The 22,502-nt window shown below is 43.7% G+C and overlaps 3 protein-coding genes across 8 annotated transcripts in view; 1 reads left to right on the forward strand and 2 right to left on the reverse strand.

The window, feature by feature from the left end:
* Positions 1-5,421, forward strand: part of AMN1 (antagonist of mitotic exit network 1 homolog) — a 32,617-nt gene extending 27,196 nt beyond the window's left edge. For all 3 annotated transcript variants that reach the window (XM_036298839.1, XM_036298841.1, XM_036298840.1), the window contains exon 7: positions 5,000-5,421. In XM_036298839.1, coding sequence (XP_036154732.1) covers positions 5,000-5,073 — 74 coding nt within the window. In that variant the 3' untranslated portion in view covers positions 5,074-5,421. The remainder of the gene's footprint in view (positions 1-4,999) is intronic.
* A 1,437-nt stretch (positions 5,422-6,858) lies between these two features.
* On the reverse strand, positions 6,859-19,270 carry ETFBKMT (electron transfer flavoprotein subunit beta lysine methyltransferase). Of its 3 annotated transcripts, none has more exons than XM_036298838.1 (5): positions 19,137-19,270; positions 16,077-16,143; positions 11,809-12,068; positions 9,089-9,219; positions 6,859-7,899 (listed from the first exon to the last, which is right to left on the reverse strand). In XM_036298838.1, the coding sequence occupies exons 3-5, from the start codon at positions 11,982-11,984 to the stop codon at positions 7,556-7,558; spliced, it is 651 nt and encodes a 216-aa protein (XP_036154731.1). In that variant the 5' UTR covers positions 11,985-12,068; positions 16,077-16,143; positions 19,137-19,270; the 3' UTR covers positions 6,859-7,555. The 3 variants fall into 3 exon arrangements, with proteins under 3 accessions (XP_036154731.1, XP_036154730.1, XP_036154728.1); XM_036298837.1 differs by lacking the exon at positions 19,137-19,270 and adding an exon at positions 17,222-17,268; XM_036298835.1 differs by lacking the exons at positions 16,077-16,143; positions 19,137-19,270 and having other exon boundaries at positions 11,809-12,173.
* LOC118650387 (BET1 homolog) lies at positions 17,221-19,255 on the reverse strand. Of its 2 annotated transcripts, none has more exons than XM_036298843.1 (3): positions 19,137-19,252; positions 17,620-18,092; positions 17,221-17,347 (listed from the first exon to the last, which is right to left on the reverse strand). In XM_036298843.1, the coding sequence occupies exon 2, from the start codon at positions 17,982-17,984 to the stop codon at positions 17,625-17,627; it is 360 nt and encodes a 119-aa protein (XP_036154736.1). In that variant the 5' UTR covers positions 17,985-18,092; positions 19,137-19,252; the 3' UTR covers positions 17,221-17,347; positions 17,620-17,624. The 2 variants fall into 2 exon arrangements, with proteins under 2 accessions (XP_036154736.1, XP_036154735.1); XM_036298842.1 differs by having other exon boundaries at positions 17,248-17,347; positions 17,620-17,985; positions 19,137-19,255.
* Positions 19,271-22,502: the final 3,232 nt, after the last annotated feature.

Genomic DNA, 22,502 nt, shown 5'->3' on the forward strand with positions numbered 1-22,502 from the left:
TCTTTCACCAGGTGGGGGAAGTTTTCTGTCATTATTTCTTCAAATAGGTTTTCAATATCTTGCTCTCTCTTCTTCTGGCACCCCCATAATTCGGATGTTGGTATGCTTGAAGTTGTCCCAGAGACTCCTTACACTATCTTCATATTTTTGGATTCTTTTTTCTTTTTGTTTTTCCGGTTGGGTCATTTTTGCTTCTTTGTATTTCAAATCTTTGACTTGATTCTTGTGATCCTCTAGTCTGCTGTTGGATCTCTGTATAATATTCTTTATTTCAGTCAGTGTATGCTTAATTTCTAGTTGGTCCTTTTTCATAACCTCGAGGGTATCACTAGACTTATTGAGGGTCTCACTAAATTTATTGGTGGTTTCTAGAAAATTCTTGAAAAACCTTATAACTGTGGTTTTGAACTCTATATCCAGTAGTTTGCTTTCCTCCATTTCTGTCATTTGTGACCTGTTTCTTTGTCTCCACATTTTAGCTGCTTCCCTGTGTTGATAGAGTGGCTTTCTGTGCTAGGTGTCCTATAGGGCCCAGTGGTTCAGCCTCCCCAGTTACCTGAAGTAGACACTCTTGGTGCACTCCTATGTGGGCTTTGTGCACATTCTTGTTATAGTTAAGCCTTGATTGTTGTAGGTATCACTGGGAGGAATTGACCTCCAGGACAATTGGCTGTGAGAATCAGCTGTGTCTACAATGGGAGAACTTCTGTGCTGGAGACACCCTTATGGGGCAAGACTTGCTTCAGTGGGGTTTTGGTGCTCACTGAGTCTGCCCCCTGTGTGTGTCCCTTATGGATCTGAGGAGTTGTAATCTGGATGGTCCCACTCTGACCACTGGGTACACTGGCTCTTGGATCTCTAAGGAGGTGCTAATTTAGCCTCTGCCTGAGGCTACCCAACAGGAGCTATGGAGAGATCTGCAGATTCCTCTTCTTTGTTTGGGATTTGGAGGTGCCCAGATGAGGCCCAGCTGTGAAGCAATGCAAGGTGCTGTGGGGCCTTGGGCCTTCTTTTGGAGGTTCTGGGTCTCTCTGACCCAGCTTCAGTTTGTTAAGTAATTTTAGATTGCAAAGGGCCAGGCCATTCATATGCAAAAGCCTCTGCCACAGCTTGGATGGGGCGGGGTGTCAGGGGATCAACAGGGCGGAGCAAGCAGCTATGGCTGCTCCTCAGTCCTCCCCTAAGGGGCACTGCGTCTCAGTGTCCTGGTAATCGCTGCAAGCACCTCTGAGAGAAAGCCGCCCTCGAGTTCCGCCCAAAGCCAGACAGTCCAGTTTCTCCCCGTATGAGTCTGGGTCCCCAGAGACTCGCCCGGAACTGGAGTTCAGAGCAGTTGGGAGCTTATGACTCCCTTCCAATTGAAAAAGACCTCAACCTGGGCATGGAATCGAACCTTGGACCTTTCAGTCTGCAGGCCAGTGCTCTACCTACTGAGCCAAACTGGTTAGGGCTTCCATTGATTTTTTAGGAAGAATGAGAGAGAGAGAGAGAGAGAGAGAGAGAGAGAGAGAGAGAGAGGAAAAACATCGATGTGAGAGAGACAGGATTGTTTGCCTCCTGCATACTCCCCGACCAGGGTCATGCCCTTGACCAGAAATCGAACCTGGGACCCTTCGATGGGTGGGCTGGTACTCTAACCACTGAGCACATCATCCAGGGCCCTAAGCCACTCTTGATCTTGGGGCTCTCTAACTCCAAGACTCCTTATCTGCTGCTCAGTGACATCATGACACATAAACCCTCTCCTCAGGCCTATGGGAATTCCCTTACCCTACTCTCCTACTCCCCTTTTGAGTAGTGTCCCCCTACATGCATATATGCACACACCCCTTTGAAAGGTCTCATGTTGTGAGGGACTTCCTTTGCATGCAAACCTATCAAAGTGTGGCTCAAATAAAGCTTGTTGTGTCCTACTGCCACCTTGTGGTCACATCTTTTTCCTTGATCTGTCCCCAAATTCCTTGAATTCACTAACAACAGATGACATGGTATGGTGTTCTAGAAGGCACCAGAGGTATAGCATAAAACAAAAAATGTTTATATGTCAAAAAAAGTTTGCAAAATGCAACACACCACTATAACAAATATTAATTTATCAGAGGTTCTGGAAAATATTATAGCTAAGAAACATTTTTTTAATCCAAGCATTTCTCAAAATTCTCTTAGCACAGAATACTATGTATATTATTTTTCTGATTGCTGATTTCATAGACTAGAAAAATGAAATACTGAAATGTTATTTGCCCATTGTTTTTAATAATAGTGCCAAGAATAAATCTAAAATCCTCAAGATGTAGTGAAATAAGCCCCTCTTCCATATCATGCCATCTCTCTAAACACTGAATAATTTATCTTTTATGGACCTCAACTTTCCCTTATGAATAACTGGCAGTCATACAATTAGGGAATCTGATAAAAATGCAAGAGTTTATACACAATGATTTTTTTTTAATCCTTACCGGAGGATATTTTTTCATTGATTTTCAGAGAGAGTGAAAGAGAGAGGGAAAGACAAAGAATTATCGATGTGAGAAAAATACATCGATTGGTTGCCTCCGGCATGTGCCTGGGACAGGGCCCAAGCCCAGACTGCGGAGGAGTCTGCAACCAAGGTACGTGCCCTTTACCGGAATCGAACCAGGGACCCTTTGGTCCACAGGCCAACGTTCTATCCACTGAGCAAAACTGGCTAAGGCCACAATTATTTTTATTGATAAAGTTTCTTAAAGAGAAAAAGCTGAAGTTTTCAACCACCCAGATCATCTGTCCTCTTCCTCCTTTCCCATCACCACTGCTACATGTATATTTTTGCTACCACATTGAATAAAAACAGATAAGGGAACAGAGCCTTGGCTGGGTGGCTCAGTTGGTTGGAATATCGTCCAGTACATTCAGGCTAATATATTCACCTTATATTTAATTTTTACTTTTTTTCTCTAAAGAAGATACTTTTTTCCCCTAAAAAATCTTTTTTCTTCTTTCATATAACATGTCTGTGCCCCCTTTTTAGATTGATTCCCAAGTACTTTATTTTCTCTGATAATATTTTTATCATGTTTCCTCTTATATCTATATTCATGTGATTGCTCACATAGGACTAAGACAATACAATTTATATTCTATAAAAAGAATATATATATATATACACATATGTTTGTACAATTCTAATATTGTTATCCTCACAGCAACTTGACCCCCATATTGGCAGTGCCCACTGTAGTTAGCCATCAGATTACCTGAATTAACAGGCTTATCTTCTCTGTTATATTTGTAAATATTTATAAAATTTCCTAACCTTACTGTCAGACTATAAGAGAACTCCATGTTATAAATTAGGTCTTGAAACTGTTAGAAGCACTCTGATTTTATTTCTGCTGAAGAGACAAAAAACTAAGCTGCTATTTTAAAATATTGTAAATCAGGAAAGTAATTTTTAAACTTACTAAGTTTTAATTTAATTATATCTGCAATGATTATCACCAAGTACAACTCATATACTTTTGTTAATCTCCTACAGTATACATGCATTTCAGTTTCTCTTAACTATTTAAACATATTTCACAGTATTCATAGGCACTGAGGTTTAGATTTTAGAAGGGCAATAAAGCAATTAGACAGTACCAGCGTCCTTATGTTTACATTGAAAGGCAGAAAACTCAACAGGAAACCTGCTGCTTTAAATTGACTGGAATTTTAGTGATATCTGAGGATTTGTTTCAATGGTTACTTTATAAGCAAGTTCCATAGATTTCTAGATGATAACATTGTCAAGATTTATGACAAAGAGCCAAAACAAAAGTATTTTAAGACCTAAGTAGTTTGCTTCAGTTTCTGTTACCTCATCCTTATTAATTCATTCATTATTAATCCAACACAACAGAATGCTTCTTTATGAAGCATTAGAACTCTAATCATTGTTTGTAAAAATGTGCCCAGCCTCACTTTTTTCACTGTGTATTCTACAAACATGTCTAAATTACATTTTCCTTGATCATTTGAAAAAGTTAGTTTATTAATTTATATTTCCCTTGTTTCTTTCTCTTGGTGCTTCAAAAGCCCCTGCCATGAATCTCTTTCAAAAAGTGGTCTCCAGCCCAGTCAGTGGTTGAACATCAACCTATGAACAAGGAGGTCACAGTTGAATCCCGGGCTGTGGACTCGATCCCCCGTAGGGTGGTGTCTGAGGCAGCCGATCAATGATTCTCTCTCATCATTGATGCTTCTCTCTCTCTCCCCCTCTCCCTTCCTCTCTGAATTCAATTTAAAATATATATATATATATATATATATATTTTTTTTTAAAAGTGGTCTCCAGCCGAAACCGGTTTGGCTCAGTGGATGGAGCGTCGGCCTGCGGACTGAGGGGTCCAGGGTTCGATTCCGGTCGGGGGCGTGTGCCTGGGTTGTGGGCATATCCCCAGTGGGAGATGTGTGGGAGGCGGCTGATCAATGTTTCTCTCTCATCGATGTTTCTAACTATCTCTCTCCCTTCCTCTCTGTAAAAAATCAATAAAATATATTTAAAAAAAAAAAAAGTGGTCTCCATCTATGTTAGTCATAGATTTTTAGAGAGATGGTAAAAGTTTCCTTACAAGACATGTAAACAACTCCCTTGTTTTAAGGGAACAGAGCCCTGGCTGGGTGGCTCAGTTGGTTGGAGTGTCATCCAATACACCAAAAAGGTTGCGGGTTCCAGTCCCCATCAGGGCACATACATAGGTTGCGGGTTCAATCACCAGTCAGGACACATACGGGTGGCAACCAATTGATGTTTCTCTCTCACATCAATGTTTATATCTCTATCCCTTCCTCTCTCTCTAAAAATCAATAAAAACATATCCTTGGGTGAGGATTACAAAAAAAATGGAACTGGAAGTCAAAACCTAAGTCACCTGATCCACAATCTCTAATTCTTTCCCCAATAGAACAGTTTCCTAAAGACACATGAAATATCTCTGATTACTGTGAATTAATGTATTGTCAATGTTTCCTTTTATAGATCATTCACGAGAAGTCTTGGAGCAATTAGTAGGCCCAAACAAATTAAAGCAAGTGACATGGACTGCTTATTGATGCTTATCCAAGTTATGCTCTTCATACTGTCAGGAAATGATGGACTTGGAGATTGGCTTTCCAACATGTAATATGGTTTGTGACTTACCAGACTCTTAAATGCTTTAATAGTGCTATTATTCTGTGTTTGTTTAATGAGTCATTGTTTTAGAATTTTAATCCTAGCATGCCCCTCTGATAGATTTGGGGGTAGGGGGAGAAGGCACTGTGTTTGTTTCTTAATAACAAAGATTTTAAATTACCTGTTTTCCCTGGAGATTTCCTTTTCCTACCTAAATATTTGAGCTGTTGTAAAAGAAATGTACCAATGTGGATAAATTTTAAGTAAAGGTATTTCTAAAAGTATAATTACCTTTTTAGCTATTTTCTGGCTCCTACCTTCCTGAAGTATTTAAATACCCATTGGCCAAAAGCTAAGCTGAACACTGGCCTATAAATTCTGTATAGAATTTAATATTTCAGTGAAACGAAGAAACATAACAGTTAATGTCATAATCCATGATGTCATACACCTTAGCCATTCAGCATATGAATGTTACTGAGGCCCTTGCCCAGTCACTTATTTCATTGATTTTTATGACTATTTTTCTCTGAAAATAGTTCCCAGACCCAGTTCCAACATGGGGTGGGGGATAGAATCAGATTCTATTCTATTCTGGAGGTAGAAACAGATTCTACAGGTTAAGGGTCCAGTCCTACAAGACTGCCCCCCTTCTGTCCCTGCCCACCCAACACAAATCAGACACCAGTTGCAAGTCCAGGTTGTTACTTGTGCGTCTGATCAATTGGCTACAAATTGGAGGTACCAAGGATCCCTTCCTTGAGTTAGATTAGTTTCCTAGAAGGACTCACAGAACTCAGGAAAACCTGTTTACTCACTAAATTACCAGTTTGTTATAAAGAATATTAAAGGATAAAAATGAACATCCTGATGAAGAGATACACAGAGAGGTCACAAAAAAGGAGCCTTCTATCCTCACAGAGCAAGGGCCCAGAGCGGTGGCAGGTGGAAGGCTTCTGGAAGCTCTCCACACCCCCTCCCTGTGGGTTTTTATGGAGGCCTCATTATGTAGGCAGGGTTGATTGATTCAAGTGGTTGTCCCTCTCACCTCCCCAGAAAATAGGGGTGGGACTGAAAATTCCAACCTTGTATTCATGGTTGGTTCGGGACAACCACCCCCCATTCTTAGGTGCTTTGCAAAAGTCACCTTAATTAACATCACATGAATAACAAGACACCTTTTCACCTTTATGGCTCTGGGTTCAGAAACTGAGAACAAGAGACCGCATTTAAATAAAAGATGCTTATTGTTTAGGAAATTCCAAAAGTTTAGAGTACTATGAGCCAGGAATTATGGATGCAGACCAAATACATTGGATAAATATATTTTGGTCACATCCTTGAGAATAATGAGCCCTGCATTCTTAGCTCTAGGATTGGTCCAGGAGGGTTCTCAGCCAGATGTCAGCGGTCTGGATGCTGGATGCCGGGGCATCTGGAGGATGGGCATCCTGAGTCCTTAGGGAGTAGTTGGAGGGTTATCCAAAGGTAAATAAATGTCCAGGCATTGATATAGGATGGGAAAATTCAAAAGTTTAAGTTCCTAGGCTAGTTAAGACAAGAAAAAGAATTGTTTCCTTATGCCTCACCTTCATACTGTTAAAGTGACTCCATTTTGTATTTTCCCTATCTTCATTCTTTTTTTTTAAATCACTTAAAAATTTTTTCCCAAATTTTATTTATTGGATATTTTTCCACTGATTTTTTTTAGAGAGAGTGGAAGGGGCAGGGAGAGACAGAGTGAGAGAAGCATTGCATCGATTGGTTGCCCTTGAATGGAATTGAACCCAGGACCAATGCTCTATCCACTGAGCCAGACTGGCAAGGGCCCTATCTTCATTCTTTTCCTCAATATATACATACATCTTTTTTGCACAGTGGTATTCTAAACACATTCTCCTTCACATTGTTACTCTCTTATATCATAATGGTTTGTTTTTTTTAATACGTAAGATTCTATAAACCTGGGATGTGTAGTGGTGGCATAACCAATTTCTAACTAACCTTAGTAAGCCATAAAGAGGCATATGGTGTCAGTACAGAGTATGTTGGGGTATCCCTGGTTGTCCATTAAGACCCTATTATGTACTAAATACTATAGTCTTCTATATTTTATATTTTTGTTTGTTTAATTCAACACATCACATAGTTGTCCTCAACTACAGAAACCGACTCAGCTACAATATCTAATTCTCTCCCCAATTTACTTATTGCTACCACTTACTGCCTTCTATAATTATATTCCGATAGCAGTAAAACTAGAAAAAAATTACAGATAAAGAATTGTATATTTGGCATAATGCAGAACTAGTTACATGACAAAAGTCTAAATCTTCATATTTTGGAAACAAGATTTGCCATTTCACAGGAACTGCATTCTTCAAACATAGGTGTATCCACACTTGGAAGCATTTTGACAATTCAGGGCTGGAAATCCCACACGGTGCTTGTTGTCAGTCCATTGTTTTCCTGCCTAGTAGGTTCTGGAAGTGAATATTCTACCACTTTGTGCAGCTGATGCTGAATGCTGTGTCCTCTGAACTGGGGCCGGCCTGGGTCACCAATCAGTACTCGAGTTTTGTGAGTCCAAAAGCAATCCTTCAGCCATCGATGAAGACTATCTGCAAGGTCTTCATCATAAAACATATCTCCAAGCACAATAAGGTCCCACTTATCTTGTTCCAAATCCAAAATGTTTTTGGTTAAAATGGGAAAAGGTTTCAGTTGGTTCAATTCACAATTTAGTGTGATAGCCATTCCTGCAACTTTAAAAAAGGACATGATGAATTGGTATATACTAGTACTAGACTGTTTGAATTCCCTATTGATTAATTTGGTTTATAATATCTCAACGTTTTCTCCCTTTAAAAAGATTCTTTTAAAACATATTTTTAGCCTTAGCTGGCTTGGCTCAATGGATAGAGTGTCAACCTGCGGACTGAAGGGTCCCGGGTTTGATTCCTGCCAAGGGCACATGCCTGGATTGCGGGCTTGATCCCCAGGGGCGTGCAGGAGGCAGCCGATCAATGATTCTTTCTCGTCATTGATGTTTCTATCTCTCTCTCCTTCTCCCGTCCTCTCTGAAATCAATAAAGAAATATATTAAAAAAACAAAAACATATTTTTATTGATTTTTTTTAGAAAGAAAGGAAGGGAAAAGGAGAGAAAGAGAAACATTGATGTAAGAGTGAAACATCGATTGGCTGCTCCTGCATGCCCCCACCAGGGATTGAGCCCGAAACCCGGGCATGTGCCCTGACCAAGAATCAAACCAGCAACCTTTTGGTACACAGGATGACCCAACCAACTGAGCTACACTGGCCAGGGCAAAGTTGTGTGTATGTGTGTATTAATTGATTTTAGAGAGAGGAAAGGAGCGAGAGAGAGAGAGAGACATCTATCAGTTGCCTCCTGCATGCGCCCTGACCAGGGATCGAACCTGTGTAGGTGCCTTGACTGGGAATCAAACAGGCCACCCTTCAGTGTACAGGACGATACTCCAACCAACTGAGCCACACCGGCCAGGTTTCCTTTTTTTGTTGAGAGATGTTTTTAGGTAAGAAAGCCTAAAGTTAATGCCAATGTAAGCTATTTATTGTGATTTTCAAATATATGACTGGATATCCTGAATACAAAACAAACAAAAACACACCTGGAAATGTTGGAGTTTGAAGGAACATTTGTTGATCTCAATAACCACAAAGTCTGGTTATTGGGAGACAGGGAAACAAGCCTTGGGCTTGAGCAAGATGGCAAGTTAAAACTGAGCCCCCTGTATAAAATAAGGATCTTCAGGGACTAGAGCCTCAGTGAAAGGGAAGACTAGAAGAAAATCAGATAAAATTAAAACCTATCTGTCTGGTATAGGCTATCATATTGAGGCATCATAGATATTTATCCTGGAAGGGAAAAAACAGGATGAGCTTCACAGATTTTTAAATATGAAATCCTTACTAGGGTCTATGTCATTGGCCAAGATCCTCGATGCCCCACTCATCTTAGCAGCGATAGCCGTAGCTCCGCATCCACTCCCGAGATCTAACACAGATTTTCCTCTGACAACATCAGGATTATCCAAAAGATACCTAAGTTAGAAAAAATGGGGAAAGCATGGGAGAAATTCAGTAGAGCTGTTCAAAAAGAAAGTAATTTCTTTGGGTTCAATGAACAAAGAAATAATAGAACTTAGCAGAAGAATTTAGTCTGATCTTGGCAAGTTTGGCCTGACCAGAGTGAGAGAAAATGTCAATCTTAAGAGCTGGACAAAGGTGGCAGAGAGAGGACCTAGTCATTTGATTATTCTTCAGCATGTGTGAAGAACAGTACCACACAGTTACTAATCAGGCGCTTCAAGTCAACCATTTAAAAGTTTTGAGCACTTACTGTGACCCAGAAATGATCAAGAACTAAGAATCCAAACTGACAAAATACGACTATAATCAGGACTCAGTACACTAGAGCCAAAATCCAACATCTCCTTTTGATTGTTCATCAGAGTGGTTTTACATTGCTTGAATTGTCTTATAATGACCATCAAAGTCCAGTTCAACCAAAGAATTTGGACCAGGGCTAAGTAGTTACCAAACAATTGAAGATGAGTGGGAAACACTGACAATGAATTTCAACAGACACTTGATCTTAGTGTTAGAATAATGAAGAATAGCAGGGACTATGGCAAAGTAGAGGTGTGCATGCCATGTCTAAAGGGACAGCTGCTACCCATCTTCAGCTAATTGTTGCCACACAGAAATCCCATGTTATCAGAGATGATTCCTGTTTTTCAAATCAATGCATATTTTTACATGAAATCTCTCAGGTTTTAAATGTTAGCAACTGACTTTTAAAAAGAAGTGTGTTGAGAAGCCAGAGCTGGTGTATTGAATTAAGAATATGCAGAGTATGGCCCGGTGAATAAAGAGACCCAAGCCATCCACAGCAGAGCAGCAGGTGGCTAGCTCCCTCTGCATGGCAGCTTCCACTTTGGGGAGGTGAAAACGGGGGGTCATTTTGACTGAAGGTGGTTTCAATACACCCACAAAGGAAATAGAATCACAAGATTTATTGCTTCCAGATCCCAGAAGCAAGGAGGTACAATGAGCTGAGGGGAGGGCAGTCTTCTGTTCCAGGTCACAGTGGAGATAGAGAGGAAGATGCACAGGTGAATTGAGCAGAGGTCATTAACTTTTCCAGGACTTAACTCTAAGTGGTTATTCTAAAAGGTTACCTGGGAAAAGCAAATCGGGAACTTACAGCAGGTATCCTAAACTCAGATCCTTTAAAAATGCCCATGTTCAGTGTCAGCAGGGTTATCACACTGTAAAACGCCTAGGCAGCAACTCTCTTCTCATCACAATAAGTAAAAGCAAAACAGAATACATCTGTGGGTCACCAGTTTGTGTTCTGATTCACACAGCCTCTTAAGGATTTGACTGTATATTTGGAGTTGATAAACAATAACTTTAATAGAAAACAGTCACTTATAATGCCAGTACTTTTTAAATATGATGTGAGGAGTAAAGCTTGGAAATTTGGCAACACAACAATCAGAAAATTGAAATTGTTTGATGCCACCTGGAAAGCTTTCCAGTCCTCAGTTTTCTCCCAAAAGCTCTCTGTTTGCATTTTGCTTTTCATTTAAAACTATATATAGCATTAACTCTGTTTGGCCATACCATTCATGTGAAAGAGAAGTCCTTAGCCTTTTTGTTTTCCAGCCCTGTAACCTCAAGGCATAAATAGATGAAATCATTTACCAATTCAAGAGCAAAGACTAGATTGAAAGTTGAAAGTTCTAGTCTTTGTTTCAGCGGCTGTGTTTTAATAAAAAGCATAGTGTGAATGTGAGAAAATTTCCTAAAGAAGAGCTCTGCAGTGTGGAGAGGTGGAAGGAGGGGCCTTACAATGCAGATTCAAGTCGTGAGTTCACCTGAGATGTCAATAAACCACTAGCGAAGAGGGAGTCCTTGAGCAGCCCATTCACAGTCTCCTTTCCTTACAGTGGTTCTCAACCTTCTGGCCCTTTAAATACAGTTCCTCATGTTGTGACCCAACCATAAAATTATTTTCGTTGCTACATCATAACTATAATGTTGCTACTGTTATGAATCATAATGTAAATATCTGATATGCAGGATGGTCTTAGGCGACCCCTGTGAAAGGGTCGTTTGACCGCCAAAGGGGTCGCGACCCACAGGTTGAGAAACGCTGCTTAGGACACTGAGAAGAGGCAATGATGGAGGGATGTGAGGCCTCAGGGGCAACACTGACAGGATTAGGTTGGGAGAGCTGAAGGACTGGGGCCTTAGGTTCTATCTGGGACCCCTGCACTGGCCATACATTATGAACCATGAACCTGAGAACAGTGTAAGGTGTGGATATTTATAGCTACCTCTGGTCTTGATGGCTGACCCTCGGACTTCTCTTGGGAAAAGGACTGTATTTGGGGAAATACCTTGATAAGCTTGGAGTAGAAGGTAAAACTATGTAACAAAGCAACCAAAAAAACCCAAAAAAACTGCTTAACCTGCTCAAAATTCAGAAAAGAAGAATGTGGGTTTTTCTGTTTGTGTGTGGGGGGGGGGGGGGGGGGAAGGGGGGAATGCAGAGTTGAAAGGGCTGAAAAGAGAAAGGACTGTTGCAAACTTAAAAGGTTCCCATTTCAGTTAGGGCAGTACCTAGACAGGGCTTGGCCTCCTGGCCAGTAGATCGCCCAGTAAGGATCGCTGTGGGGCCACAGGTCAGCTCTTTCCCACCAAAACTTGCATCTGGGGGTCAAAAGTCGCAACCGGATCTCAGGGGTGAGGCTGCCACTGCTGGTGACTTCAGTGTTCTCCTCCAAGAAGGCCTTCATCTCAGGGTCCAGAAAGCTCCCATTCCCTCTCCGGGGACAGTGGCCCCAGGGAAACAGAGAGAGACCGCTGCTTCTCACGGCCTTCTGAAAGACACCACAGCGGTTCCCTGGAAACAGTGCCAGTGTCCTCCAACCTGGGCTCAAAGCCATCCGTCCTTTTCCAAGCCACAGGCTCTGTCACCGCCGCTAGTAAGAGCTGCCCCTCAAGGGCAAAGTATAAGGATCTGGCTGCCAACTTGATCCCAACTGGAATATCTAGATTTCTAAAAACAGAAATAATACTGAAAATTCCAAGGCTCACCAACACTTCCATATCATATCTTATCTAATAATAGACAAACATGGTAATTGACTGTACCTTCACTACGCCTCCCATTGGCTAATCAGCGTGATATACAAATTAACCCAACCAAGATGGCGGCCTGCAGCCACGCAGCTGAAGCGAGCAGAAGGCTTGCTTGCTCCAGTGATGGAGGAAGCCAAGGTTCCCTGCCTGCGGCGGCCCGGCTCAGCTCCAAAAGCAACAAAGTTTCAATTATAGAAGCTAAACAGACACCAGATACCTGCTTTCAGCAGGCCATGGCCACAGAGCTGGAGGGAGTAGGAGCCGGCTCTCAGCTCCAGTGACGGCAACAAAGTTTCAACTATAGAAGCTAAACAAACCCCAGATACCTGCTTTGAGAAGGCCGTGGCCGCAGAGCTGGAACGAGCAGGAGCGGCTCTCAGCTCCAGCGATGGCAACAAAGTTTCAATTATAGAAGCTAAACAAACCCCAGAATAAAGAAAAAAAGGAGAGGCTGGGAGCTTCAGTCACCTGCCAGCCTGAAAATGGCCCTCAGCCCCTCACCCAGACTGGCCAGGCATCCCAGTGGGGACCCCCACCCTAAAGGGGGTGTGGCCAGCCTGAAAACAGCCATCAGCCCCTCATCCAGGCTGGCCAGGCACTCCAGTGGGGACCCCACCCTGAAGGGGGTGTGACCAGCTGCAAACAGCCATAAGCCCCTCACCCAGGCTGGCCAGGCACCCAAGCGGGAACCCCACCCTGATTCGGGACACCCTTCAGGGCAAACCAGCTGGCCCCCACCCGTGCACCAGGCCTCTATCCTATATAGTAAAAGGGTAATATGCAAATTGACCCTAACAGCAAAAAGACTGGGAATGACTGGTCACTATGACACACACTGACCACCAGGGGGCAGATGCTCAATGCAGGAGCTGCCCTCTGGTGGTCAGTGCGCTCCCACAGGGGGAGCTCTGCTCAGCCACAAGCCAGGCTGATGGCTGCCAGTACAGCGGTGGTGGTGGGAGCCTCTCCTGCCTCCTCAGCAGCACTAAGGATATCTGACTGCAGCTTAGGTCTGCTCCCCGCTGGCAAGTGGACATCCCCCGAGGGCTGCCGGGCTGCCAGAGGGATGTCTGATTTCCAGCTTAGGCCCAATCCCCCGGGGAGCAGGCCTAAGCCAGCAGGTGGTCATCCCCTGAGGGGTCCCAGACTGCGAGAGAACATGGGCCAGTCTGAGGGACCTCCCCCCGTCCCCGAGTGCACAAATTTTTGTGCACCGGGCCTCTAATCTAATAAAAGAGAAACATGCAAATTGACCGCACCTCTGCTAGCCCAAGCCACACCCACCAGCCAATCAGAGCGACTACATGCAAATTAACTCAACCAAGATGGCGGCCGGCAGCCACAGAGCTGGAGCAAGCAGGAGGCTTGATTACCCTGGCGATGGAGGACCCAAGCTTCCTGCCTGCCCTGGCCAGCTGTGGCCTCCACTCAAGGCAACAAGGTTTCAATTATAGAAGATAAATAAATCCCAGATACCTGCTTCCAGCCAGCCTCCACGGGGAGCTTGGGTGGCTAGGGGCCGTGGCCAGCCTGCAAACAGCCATCAGCCCCTCACCCCGGCTGGCCACACCCTCATGGAGTGAGGGTCCCTGCTGGGGGGATTGGCCAGCCAGTAAACAGCCATCAGCCACTCAGCCAGGCTGGTCAGGCACCCCAGCAGGACCCCCCTCCCTGAAGGGTGTGTGGCCATCCTGAAAATGGCCCTCAGCCCCTCACCCAGGCTGGCCAGGCACTCCAGCAGGGACCCCCACCCTGAAGGGGGTGTGGCCAGTCTGAAAACGGCCATCAGCCCCTCACCCAGGCTGGCCAGGCACCCCAGCAGGACCACCACCCTGATCCGGGACACCCTTCAGGGCAAACCAGCCGGCCCCCACCCATGCACCAGGCCTCTATCCTATATAATGAAAGGGTAATATGCAAATTGACCCTAACAGCAGAAAAACTGGGACTAACTGGTCACTATGACACACACTGACCACCGGGGGCAGCTCCTGCATTGAGCGTCTGTCCCCTGGTGGTCAGTACGCTCCCACAGGGGGAGCTCTGCTCAGCCAGAAGCCAGGCTGATGGCTGCCAGTACAGCGGTGGTGGTGGGAGCCTCTCCCGCCTCAGCAGCGCCAAGGATGTCCAACTGCAGCTTAGGCCTGCTCCCCACTGGCAAGTGGACATCCCCTGAGGGCTCCTGGGCTGCCAGAGGGATGTCTGACTGCCAGCTTAGGCTCAATCCCCCGGGGAGCGGGCCTAAGCCAGCAGGTGGTCATCCCCCAAAGTGTCCCAGACTACAAGAGGGCACAGGCCAGGCTGAGGGACCCCCCTGAGTGCACAAATTTTTGTGCACCAGGCCTCTAGTTATATAATAAAATATTACAGTGTAGGCTCTGTAAGCTCTGTAGCAGATGATCCACAAGCACAAGTTCATTTTATTTTTTTAATGTATTGATTTTTAGAGAGGAAGGGAGAGAGAGCAAGAGAGAAACACTGATTTGCTGTTCCACTTATTTATGCATTCATTGGTTGATTCTTATATGCTCTGACTAGGGATCGAACCTGCAACCTTGGCAAGTGGGGCAACACTCTAACCCAGCCGTGGGCAAACTACGGCCCACGGGCCGGATCCGGCCCGTTTGAAATGAATAAAACTAAAAAAAAAAAGACCGTACCCTTTTATGTAATGATGTTTACTTTGAATTTATATTAGTTCACACAAACACTCCATCCATGCTTTTGTTCCAGCCCTCCGGTCCAGTTTAAGAACCCATTGTGGCCCTCGAGTCAAAAAGTTTGCCCACCCCTGCTCTAACCCAATGGGCAGTACAAGTTCATTTTAGATAAAAGCATTGGTACATCAATTTAGGAAAATCCAATCTTTTAAAAGCATGCCTTTTTACAACGGAATCCTTTTAGTAATTTCAAATGACAAATGTACAAGCATTTGATTTTGAGAGAAATCTTCAGGAACAATGCCTGTTACATAAAATAAGGTATACCTTTAAAGTTCTTTCATACATAACCTAGCCAGTTTGGCTCAGTGGACAGAGCATGGGCCTGCAGACTGAAGGGTCCTGGGTTCAATTCAGGTCAAGGGCACGTACCTTGGTTGCAGGCTCCCCCCTGGCCTAGGCCCTGGTCGGGGCTCATGCAGGAGGCAACCAATCCATGTTTTTATCACATTGATACTTCTTTCTGTTTTTCCCTCTCTCTTCCACTCTCTCTAAAAATCAATGGAAAAATATCCTTGAGTGAGGATTTAAAAATAAAGAAATAAATAAAGTGTAATTAAAAAAAAAAAAAAAAGCCTAGCTAGTTTGGGTCAGTGGATAGAGTGTCAGCCTGTGGACTGAAGGGTCCCTGGTTCGATTCAGGTCAACCCATGTCTGGGTTACAGGCTCAATCCCCAGTAGGGGGAGTGGGGGGGGGGGGTATGCAGAAGGCAGCCAGTCAATGATTCTCTCTCACCATCGATCGATCTCTCTCTCTCTCTCTCTCTCTCTCTCTCCCTTCCTCTCTGAAATCAATAAAAAAAATTTAAAAAAATAATAAAGTTCTTTTATACATTTAGTCACCTTTAAGCAGGCACTGTGCTTGGCAACTCTGAACAAAATAAAAGTCTAAGAAGCTAGCATTTTAGTTGGGATAAGCCTAATTAACAGGAAAACACAGTTTTGCCTTTATGAAGTCTAGCCAAGAGTTATGGAGGCTAATGAAGCATATTTTTCTGTAGGCAGAAGTGTACAAATTATACTTACCACACTCTATTTCAATAATGATTGTCATAGCATAAAACATCTATGTGAACAGATTCAGGTCTTTTTCCTTAAAAAAACAAAATAAAAACATTAAGGATTTCATTGTAATAAAAGAATATCAACTCCCAAATCTCTTTCTATACATATGTGATGATTTGTCGTTACCAAGCCTGGGTTGAAAAGACTTGTTCCAAAAGAAAACCACTTTGAAAAGAAAAAGTAGGAATGAGATAGAGCAGTTTTATTTTTTTTCAACTTATTTAATTAAAAATTTATTTTTAGCGCTCATAAATGAGTAAATTCCAAAATAGCAATACAGAGTACAGTGGGGCCTTGACTTACGAGTTTAATTCGTTCCGTGACGGAGCTTGTAACTCAAATTACTCGTATGTCAAATCAATTTTCACCATTACAATGACAGGTGATGCTGGGCTGATGTTGTGGCTTTCACTGTGACATCCGCTGTGCCAACTAGCGGTGGGGTATCTGAAGCTGGCTCGTAACCCGAAATTTAGTTCGCAACTCAAAGCAAAAAATCGGCTGAGAGACGGCTCGTATCTCGAAAAACTCATTAGTCGGGACACTCGTAAGTCAAGGCCCCACTGTATTTAAGAACATTTTAATATTTCTACTCAACATTCTATCTTTGTTTTGCTTTCTATAAACAAATATACTGTATTAAGAAAATAATACTCTTACCCCTAAGTTCAGTGCTAAGTGCTTTCAATGATCTATTTTGAGCACATAATAATGCAGAGACAATTAATTTACTTGAACATGTTATTTCCAGTCAGAGCTTAGCAATTACTTTAGCTTCACATTATTCTGTCACAAATGATAACCAAATGGCCTAAGTAGCTAAAATCATAAAGCTATTTTAAGCCAAGCCAATGGTATGTATAAAGTTAATATAAAATAACAAGTATACTGGTTCACATTTGTTTTGCACCTACTAGAAATATGCCAAAATAATAAGATTTATTAAAGAATGAGGTCCTTGGGCAAAGGGGGAAGAGGAGTCATATAATCAAAAATTATTAGAAAAACATCGTAGGTAAAAAGAAATCTGCCTACAATGTAACCAAATCAAGGAGGAAACGGGAGTACAGCGTTAGGGTTGATGTCATTCGGGAAAATACGCTTACCATTACAAACCTGTTCACTGCAAGAGCTCAGGACCAGGCTCTCCACTCTGTTATTCTCCCACTAATTTTCTTTACACGGAACATAACCTCCGTTTAGGGTAACAGAACACTATCCTGCTACTTAATCTGATAGCAAACAATAGAAAAACAATGAAATGGTTAGGGCTGGGCTGACTTCTGGCTATCTCAATACCCCTGAAAACAGGGGCAAAATGAGTCATTAAGAAACAGCATTCAAAGAGCACTGTATTATGTAATGTGATTTATAAAACAGGTAAAATTCTGTAACTGTCGATGGAAAAAGCCGTATTTGAAAAAGGAATGTTTTGATGCTGATTTTTTACCAAAATGGTACCCCAAGCCACGTAAGTTGGAACAAATTGCAAACTCACACTTACTTGCATCACTTCAGTTTAATAATCCAATATATGACAAAAAAGACAAACAATGAAAACAGCATCATATAGCACATCAGCTTTGTTTGGCTCCCTCTGGATAAAATCTTCAGTTTTCCCATAGTTCTACCTAGAAATCCAGTTGTGGAATCAAATTGTGACTCCATTTCAGCTAGTAATTTATTTTGAGTTTTAACTTCCTGGCCTATCTCAATGGAAAGATCTTTCACAGCCTTTACTTTGCGCCTCAGGCTTTCGGTGTGTCTGTCATTTTCTTCTTCACAGGCACTATAGCCACTATTAGCAGAGCCATAGTTCCCATAGCTGCCAGGAGGCACACCTGCGCCCAGGCCTGCGTGCATGGTCATCCTGGCAGAAGATAGAGGGAAAAGGCAGGCGGGGGTGAGGCAGGAAGGGCCAGGGGTCGCCGGACCTGTCTTCAGGACCAGGGTCCGGCGAATCACCAACTTCTTCCCCTGCAGCGCCACGACAGAAACAGCAGTTTTAAACCCAAATTACACACGTAGTTGTTTGGGACCTTTGCTCTGTTCTGCAAACACGGTTTAAATAGTCTTATATTCACCAACGTCAGCGCTTTCCAACTGGTCCACCTCAAGAATGTTTAAAGCATCAATACCTGACCTCTTTTCCTCGGATTGTCAAATTTAAAAAATGACAACAGCCAACACAAAATAGCCGTCTGGTGTGAATGAATCAAAATTATACCTATTTTTTGGTATAATTACTTTGCGCCTCAGGCTTTCGGTGTGTCTGTCATTTTCTTTTTTGGCAAAATATGTATTTTTTTTGTTGTGCCTAAGTCTTCTAGTAATGAGCTTATATGTGCCAGAAGATGAAAAAGGCCGAAAGTCGCCGACCTAAGTATTTAGAGCAGGTCCGCAACTCAAATGCCTTCCTGGAGCCTGGCTGGCGCTGAACGCGGGGTGCAGGCGGAGGGTGGGGGAATGGAGGGGATGTGCCAAGTGGAGACGGCTTCCCAACACTGGCCCACTGAGGGCAGCCAAGTGCTGCCAGGCAGCAAGCCTCGCCAGCTCTTCCCGTTCCTCAGAATAATCCAGACACTCACGCACAAGCTCCCACTTTTAAACGTTTGCGATTAATCAGGATATCAAACCACCAGGCAGGACGAAATGCCTGCGAACGGAGGTTGGACTTCCGAGGGGGGAGTCAGAACTGACGCTATCTGGGGAGTCGATATCTGGGGAGCCGCCCGCGGCCGGAGGCCCCATTGGACGAATCCTGTTCGGAGGGACTGGGTTAGCCCTTGAACGGCACCAGCCCAAGGTTTAGGGAGAGCAAACGAGCGAGGGTTTGGGGGTGGACACCTGCTCCTCCCCGCCCAGCACGGATCGGTTATGAGTATGTGCTTATGGGGACGACACTGACAGCACGTGCACTAAGTGATCGGGGAATGCGACCGTTCACCAGGGTCCGTTCCCAAGTGTCGGTGACCACGTGTGTCCCCCCAGGAGGACCGCGCAGTCCTCCCGTCCGCTTACCTGGCTTGGCTCACGCGCCCCGGGAAGCGAGCGCGCAGGGCGCGTCTGCCACTCGCCACTCGCCGTGCGCGTCTATTCCTGCACTTTTCCCCGCTGCGCGCGGGCCCCGCCGCCCGAGCTGAGGCTGGAGAAGCGCGGGCCCCGTGGCGGCGGCCCCGGCGGCGGTGACCCCGGTGCGGGCGCCGCCCTCCTTCCCAGCCGCGCTTCCGCTCACCCGACCTGCGTTTCTTAAAGGGGCAGGGGGGGGCGAAACCAGAGGGCGCCCTGACCTCGCGTTGGAAGTCAGGGACCGGCCAAGTTCTGATTTCTAAAGTTAGGAAGCGCTTTAGGATGCTTAGTGCCATTCACACTTCTAGGCGCCAGACAGAGTGGCTTGCCAAATAGAGTATGCACCCTTGATGATGCTTACATTGAATTGCGATTAAACCATAATGGTAATGTTAATAAATGTACCATCTAAATCTGTTTGCAATGTAAATCAGTCAAGTTCTGGACCCAGGTGTCCGTTTCCCAACTGGACTCAGGTATCCCACTGGCCCCTGAATTCAACACATTCCAAAATTAACTCACTGTCTCATCTGATAACAATTAAAACTTGCGTCGCACCTGCCAAAGGGGGAAAAAATTGTCCCAAACCAAGAACTAGGCAAACTATGTTTCTGCATCTTACTTGGTAGTTTCAGAAATGAACTGGCAGTCACCTGTCGCTTGGGTTCTCTGCTTCTGCCTTTAGATGGTTTCTGCTTTCCCTGTACACAGAATGAAACTACTATCCTATTAACAGTCCCAGGTGCATCCTGATCATCTGCTTCTTAGATGGCATGTTTATTAGGGATAGGCTGCACACGTGGTATTTCAGAGTATTCTGCTCTCCATTTCTTCTATAACAGTGGTTCTCAACCTTCCTAATGCCGCGACCCTTTCATACAGTTCCTCATGTTGTGGTGACCCCCAACCATAAAATTATTTTCGTTGCTACTTCATAACTGTAATTTTGCTAATGTTATGAATCATAATGTAAATATCTGATATGCAGGATGTATTTTCATTGTTACAAATTGAACATAATTAAAGCATAGTGATTAATCACAAAAACAATATGTAATTATATATGTGTTTTCCCATGGTCTTAGGTGACCCCTGTGAAAGGGTTGTTCGACCCCCAAAGGGGTCGCGACCCACAGGTTGAGAACCGCTGCTCTATAATTAACAGTATGGTGTTTTTATGACTGTGTATAAAACTGTGTTCATTAATTTAGTAGCTGCTTTAAAAAAAAAATCACTGCTGATGCAAATCTTTGTTTTCTCAACTATAAGTCCTCATTTCCATACACTAGTATTCACCAACTAGAGGCCCAGTGCATGAAATTTGTGCACTGGTAGGGCTGCTGGCTGGGTACTCCCTCCCTTCCCCTGGCCACCTTCCCCCTGCTGCTGCTGCTGATGGTCACCCTGCACTTGGATCTGCGGGTCGATCGGCCCCCACCTGGCAACCGGTGGCTCCCACGCATCTTGGCCTGGTGCCACCCACTCACCTGCTCCACCATCCCACCCCAGTCCCGCGCTCATCAGGGCCCTGCAGTGCCTCCATGCCACTGGCTGCCAGTGCTGTGTCACCAACGCCTGCCATGTTCCACGCCATCCCCTGGCGTTCAGCGCACATCATAGGAAGTGGTTTAACTCCTAGTCAAGAGGACAATTTGCATGTTGGGTTTTTATTATAGAGGATTCTCTTGCAAGCAATAAACCATAATACATATTCAAGATTGATTTACCTAAGACTTGTTTTTAACCAGCTTGTGTTCTATCCCAGTAAATGGCAGGAACATTCAGTTATTGCCCAAGAAACCAGAAAGAGGAGGCAGGTCTAATATTTCAACAAAAGAGTATTTCCAATAAAAGTTTTGGTGCTCATCACTGAAGATGAATTTAATAATGTGAAGACACCTTATCTAAAACTTGGAACTAGACTAAAAAGATTGCTAAATATCCTTTCCCCTTCTTTCTAGTTTTTTCATTGATTCCCTTTCCATCTCCCCCCTCCTGCCCCACACACAGTCTGTGCCGTTGTCTTATTTCCTCCTTGTGAGAGCTTGCCTGAATTCCTGTAACTGGTCTCCCTCTTCAATCCTGCCTTCCTCTAACACATGCTTTATACTGAAGTTCAAATATGTGTGTTTTCCTGAATTTACATTTTTACAGTCCAAAAAGGGCCTTACATTTCTATAGTCCCAAATAAGACACCTGGGATTCTGTTGTTTGGTGTTGGTGTACTGCTGTTTTTAAATTGAAATAAAAATTTAATTGCTTTTATCAAAATTGACCTACATGCAACGAAGCAGACTTATGACCTGATTATTTGAGCCATCTTCTGACCTTGTGATTGTGGGGGTCTACGAGGAATCACCCCAAGATGTCCCTCTGTGGTATGCATATTGTTTTGAGCTAAAGGCAACTTTAGCCACAGGCTCAAGAGAAACTTCTTAATTGCCTAGAACCGTGGTCGGCAAACTGTGACTCTCGAGCCACATGTGGCTCTTTGGCTCCTTGAATGTGGCTCTTCTTAAGCCTTCTGAGTACCCTAATTAAGTTAATAACAATGTACCTACCTATATAGTTTAAGTTTAAAAAAGTTTGGCTCTCAAAAGAAATTTCAATCGTTGTACTGTTGATATTTGGCTCTGTTGACTAATGAGTTTACCGACCACTGGAGAAGAATTTGAATTAGAGGCCTTGCCCGTAAGAGATTATCAGAGATAACTTCCTTTGACTTATCTTAGGGCAGGCAAACTATTTACTAAAGGCCTGCTGTTCTTATCCTCCTGCAATGACCTTTTGAAGCCCTCAAGGCCCCTTACCTCATCCCTACTTCAGGATGTCATATATTCATGTTTCCTTCCTGTGTCTCAACCTCTCATGCATGCGGGGGATCTCTGATTCTCTTATGTATGCGGGGTTCCTATTCTTTTTTTGTTTGTTAATCCTTGCCAGAGGATATTTTTCCATTGACTTTTAGAGAGAGTGGAAAGGAGTGGGAGAGACAGAGAGAGAAACATCGATGTGGATGTGGGAGAGATACATTGATTTGTTGCCTCCCGCACACACTCTGGCCAGGGCTGGGGATCCAGCCCTTGACTGGAATAAAACCCAGAACCCTTTAGTTCTTGGACCAATACTCTATCCACTGAGCAAACCAGCTAGGGCCCATTCTTATGTGTGTATTAAATTTGGTTATTTTCTTTTGCTAAATTGTGTCATGTCTGTTTGATTACTAGACCAGCTGGAAGAACCTTGAGGGTAGAGGAAAGCTTGTTTCCTTCCCCACAAGATTTTTGCCTTTAAACATCAGCCTATATTTTTGTTCAG

This window comes from Myotis myotis, unplaced genomic scaffold (genome assembly GCF_014108235.1).
Source record: "Myotis myotis isolate mMyoMyo1 unplaced genomic scaffold, mMyoMyo1.p scaffold_m19_p_3, whole genome shotgun sequence".
NCBI classification, from domain to species: domain Eukaryota; kingdom Metazoa; phylum Chordata; class Mammalia; order Chiroptera; family Vespertilionidae; genus Myotis; species Myotis myotis.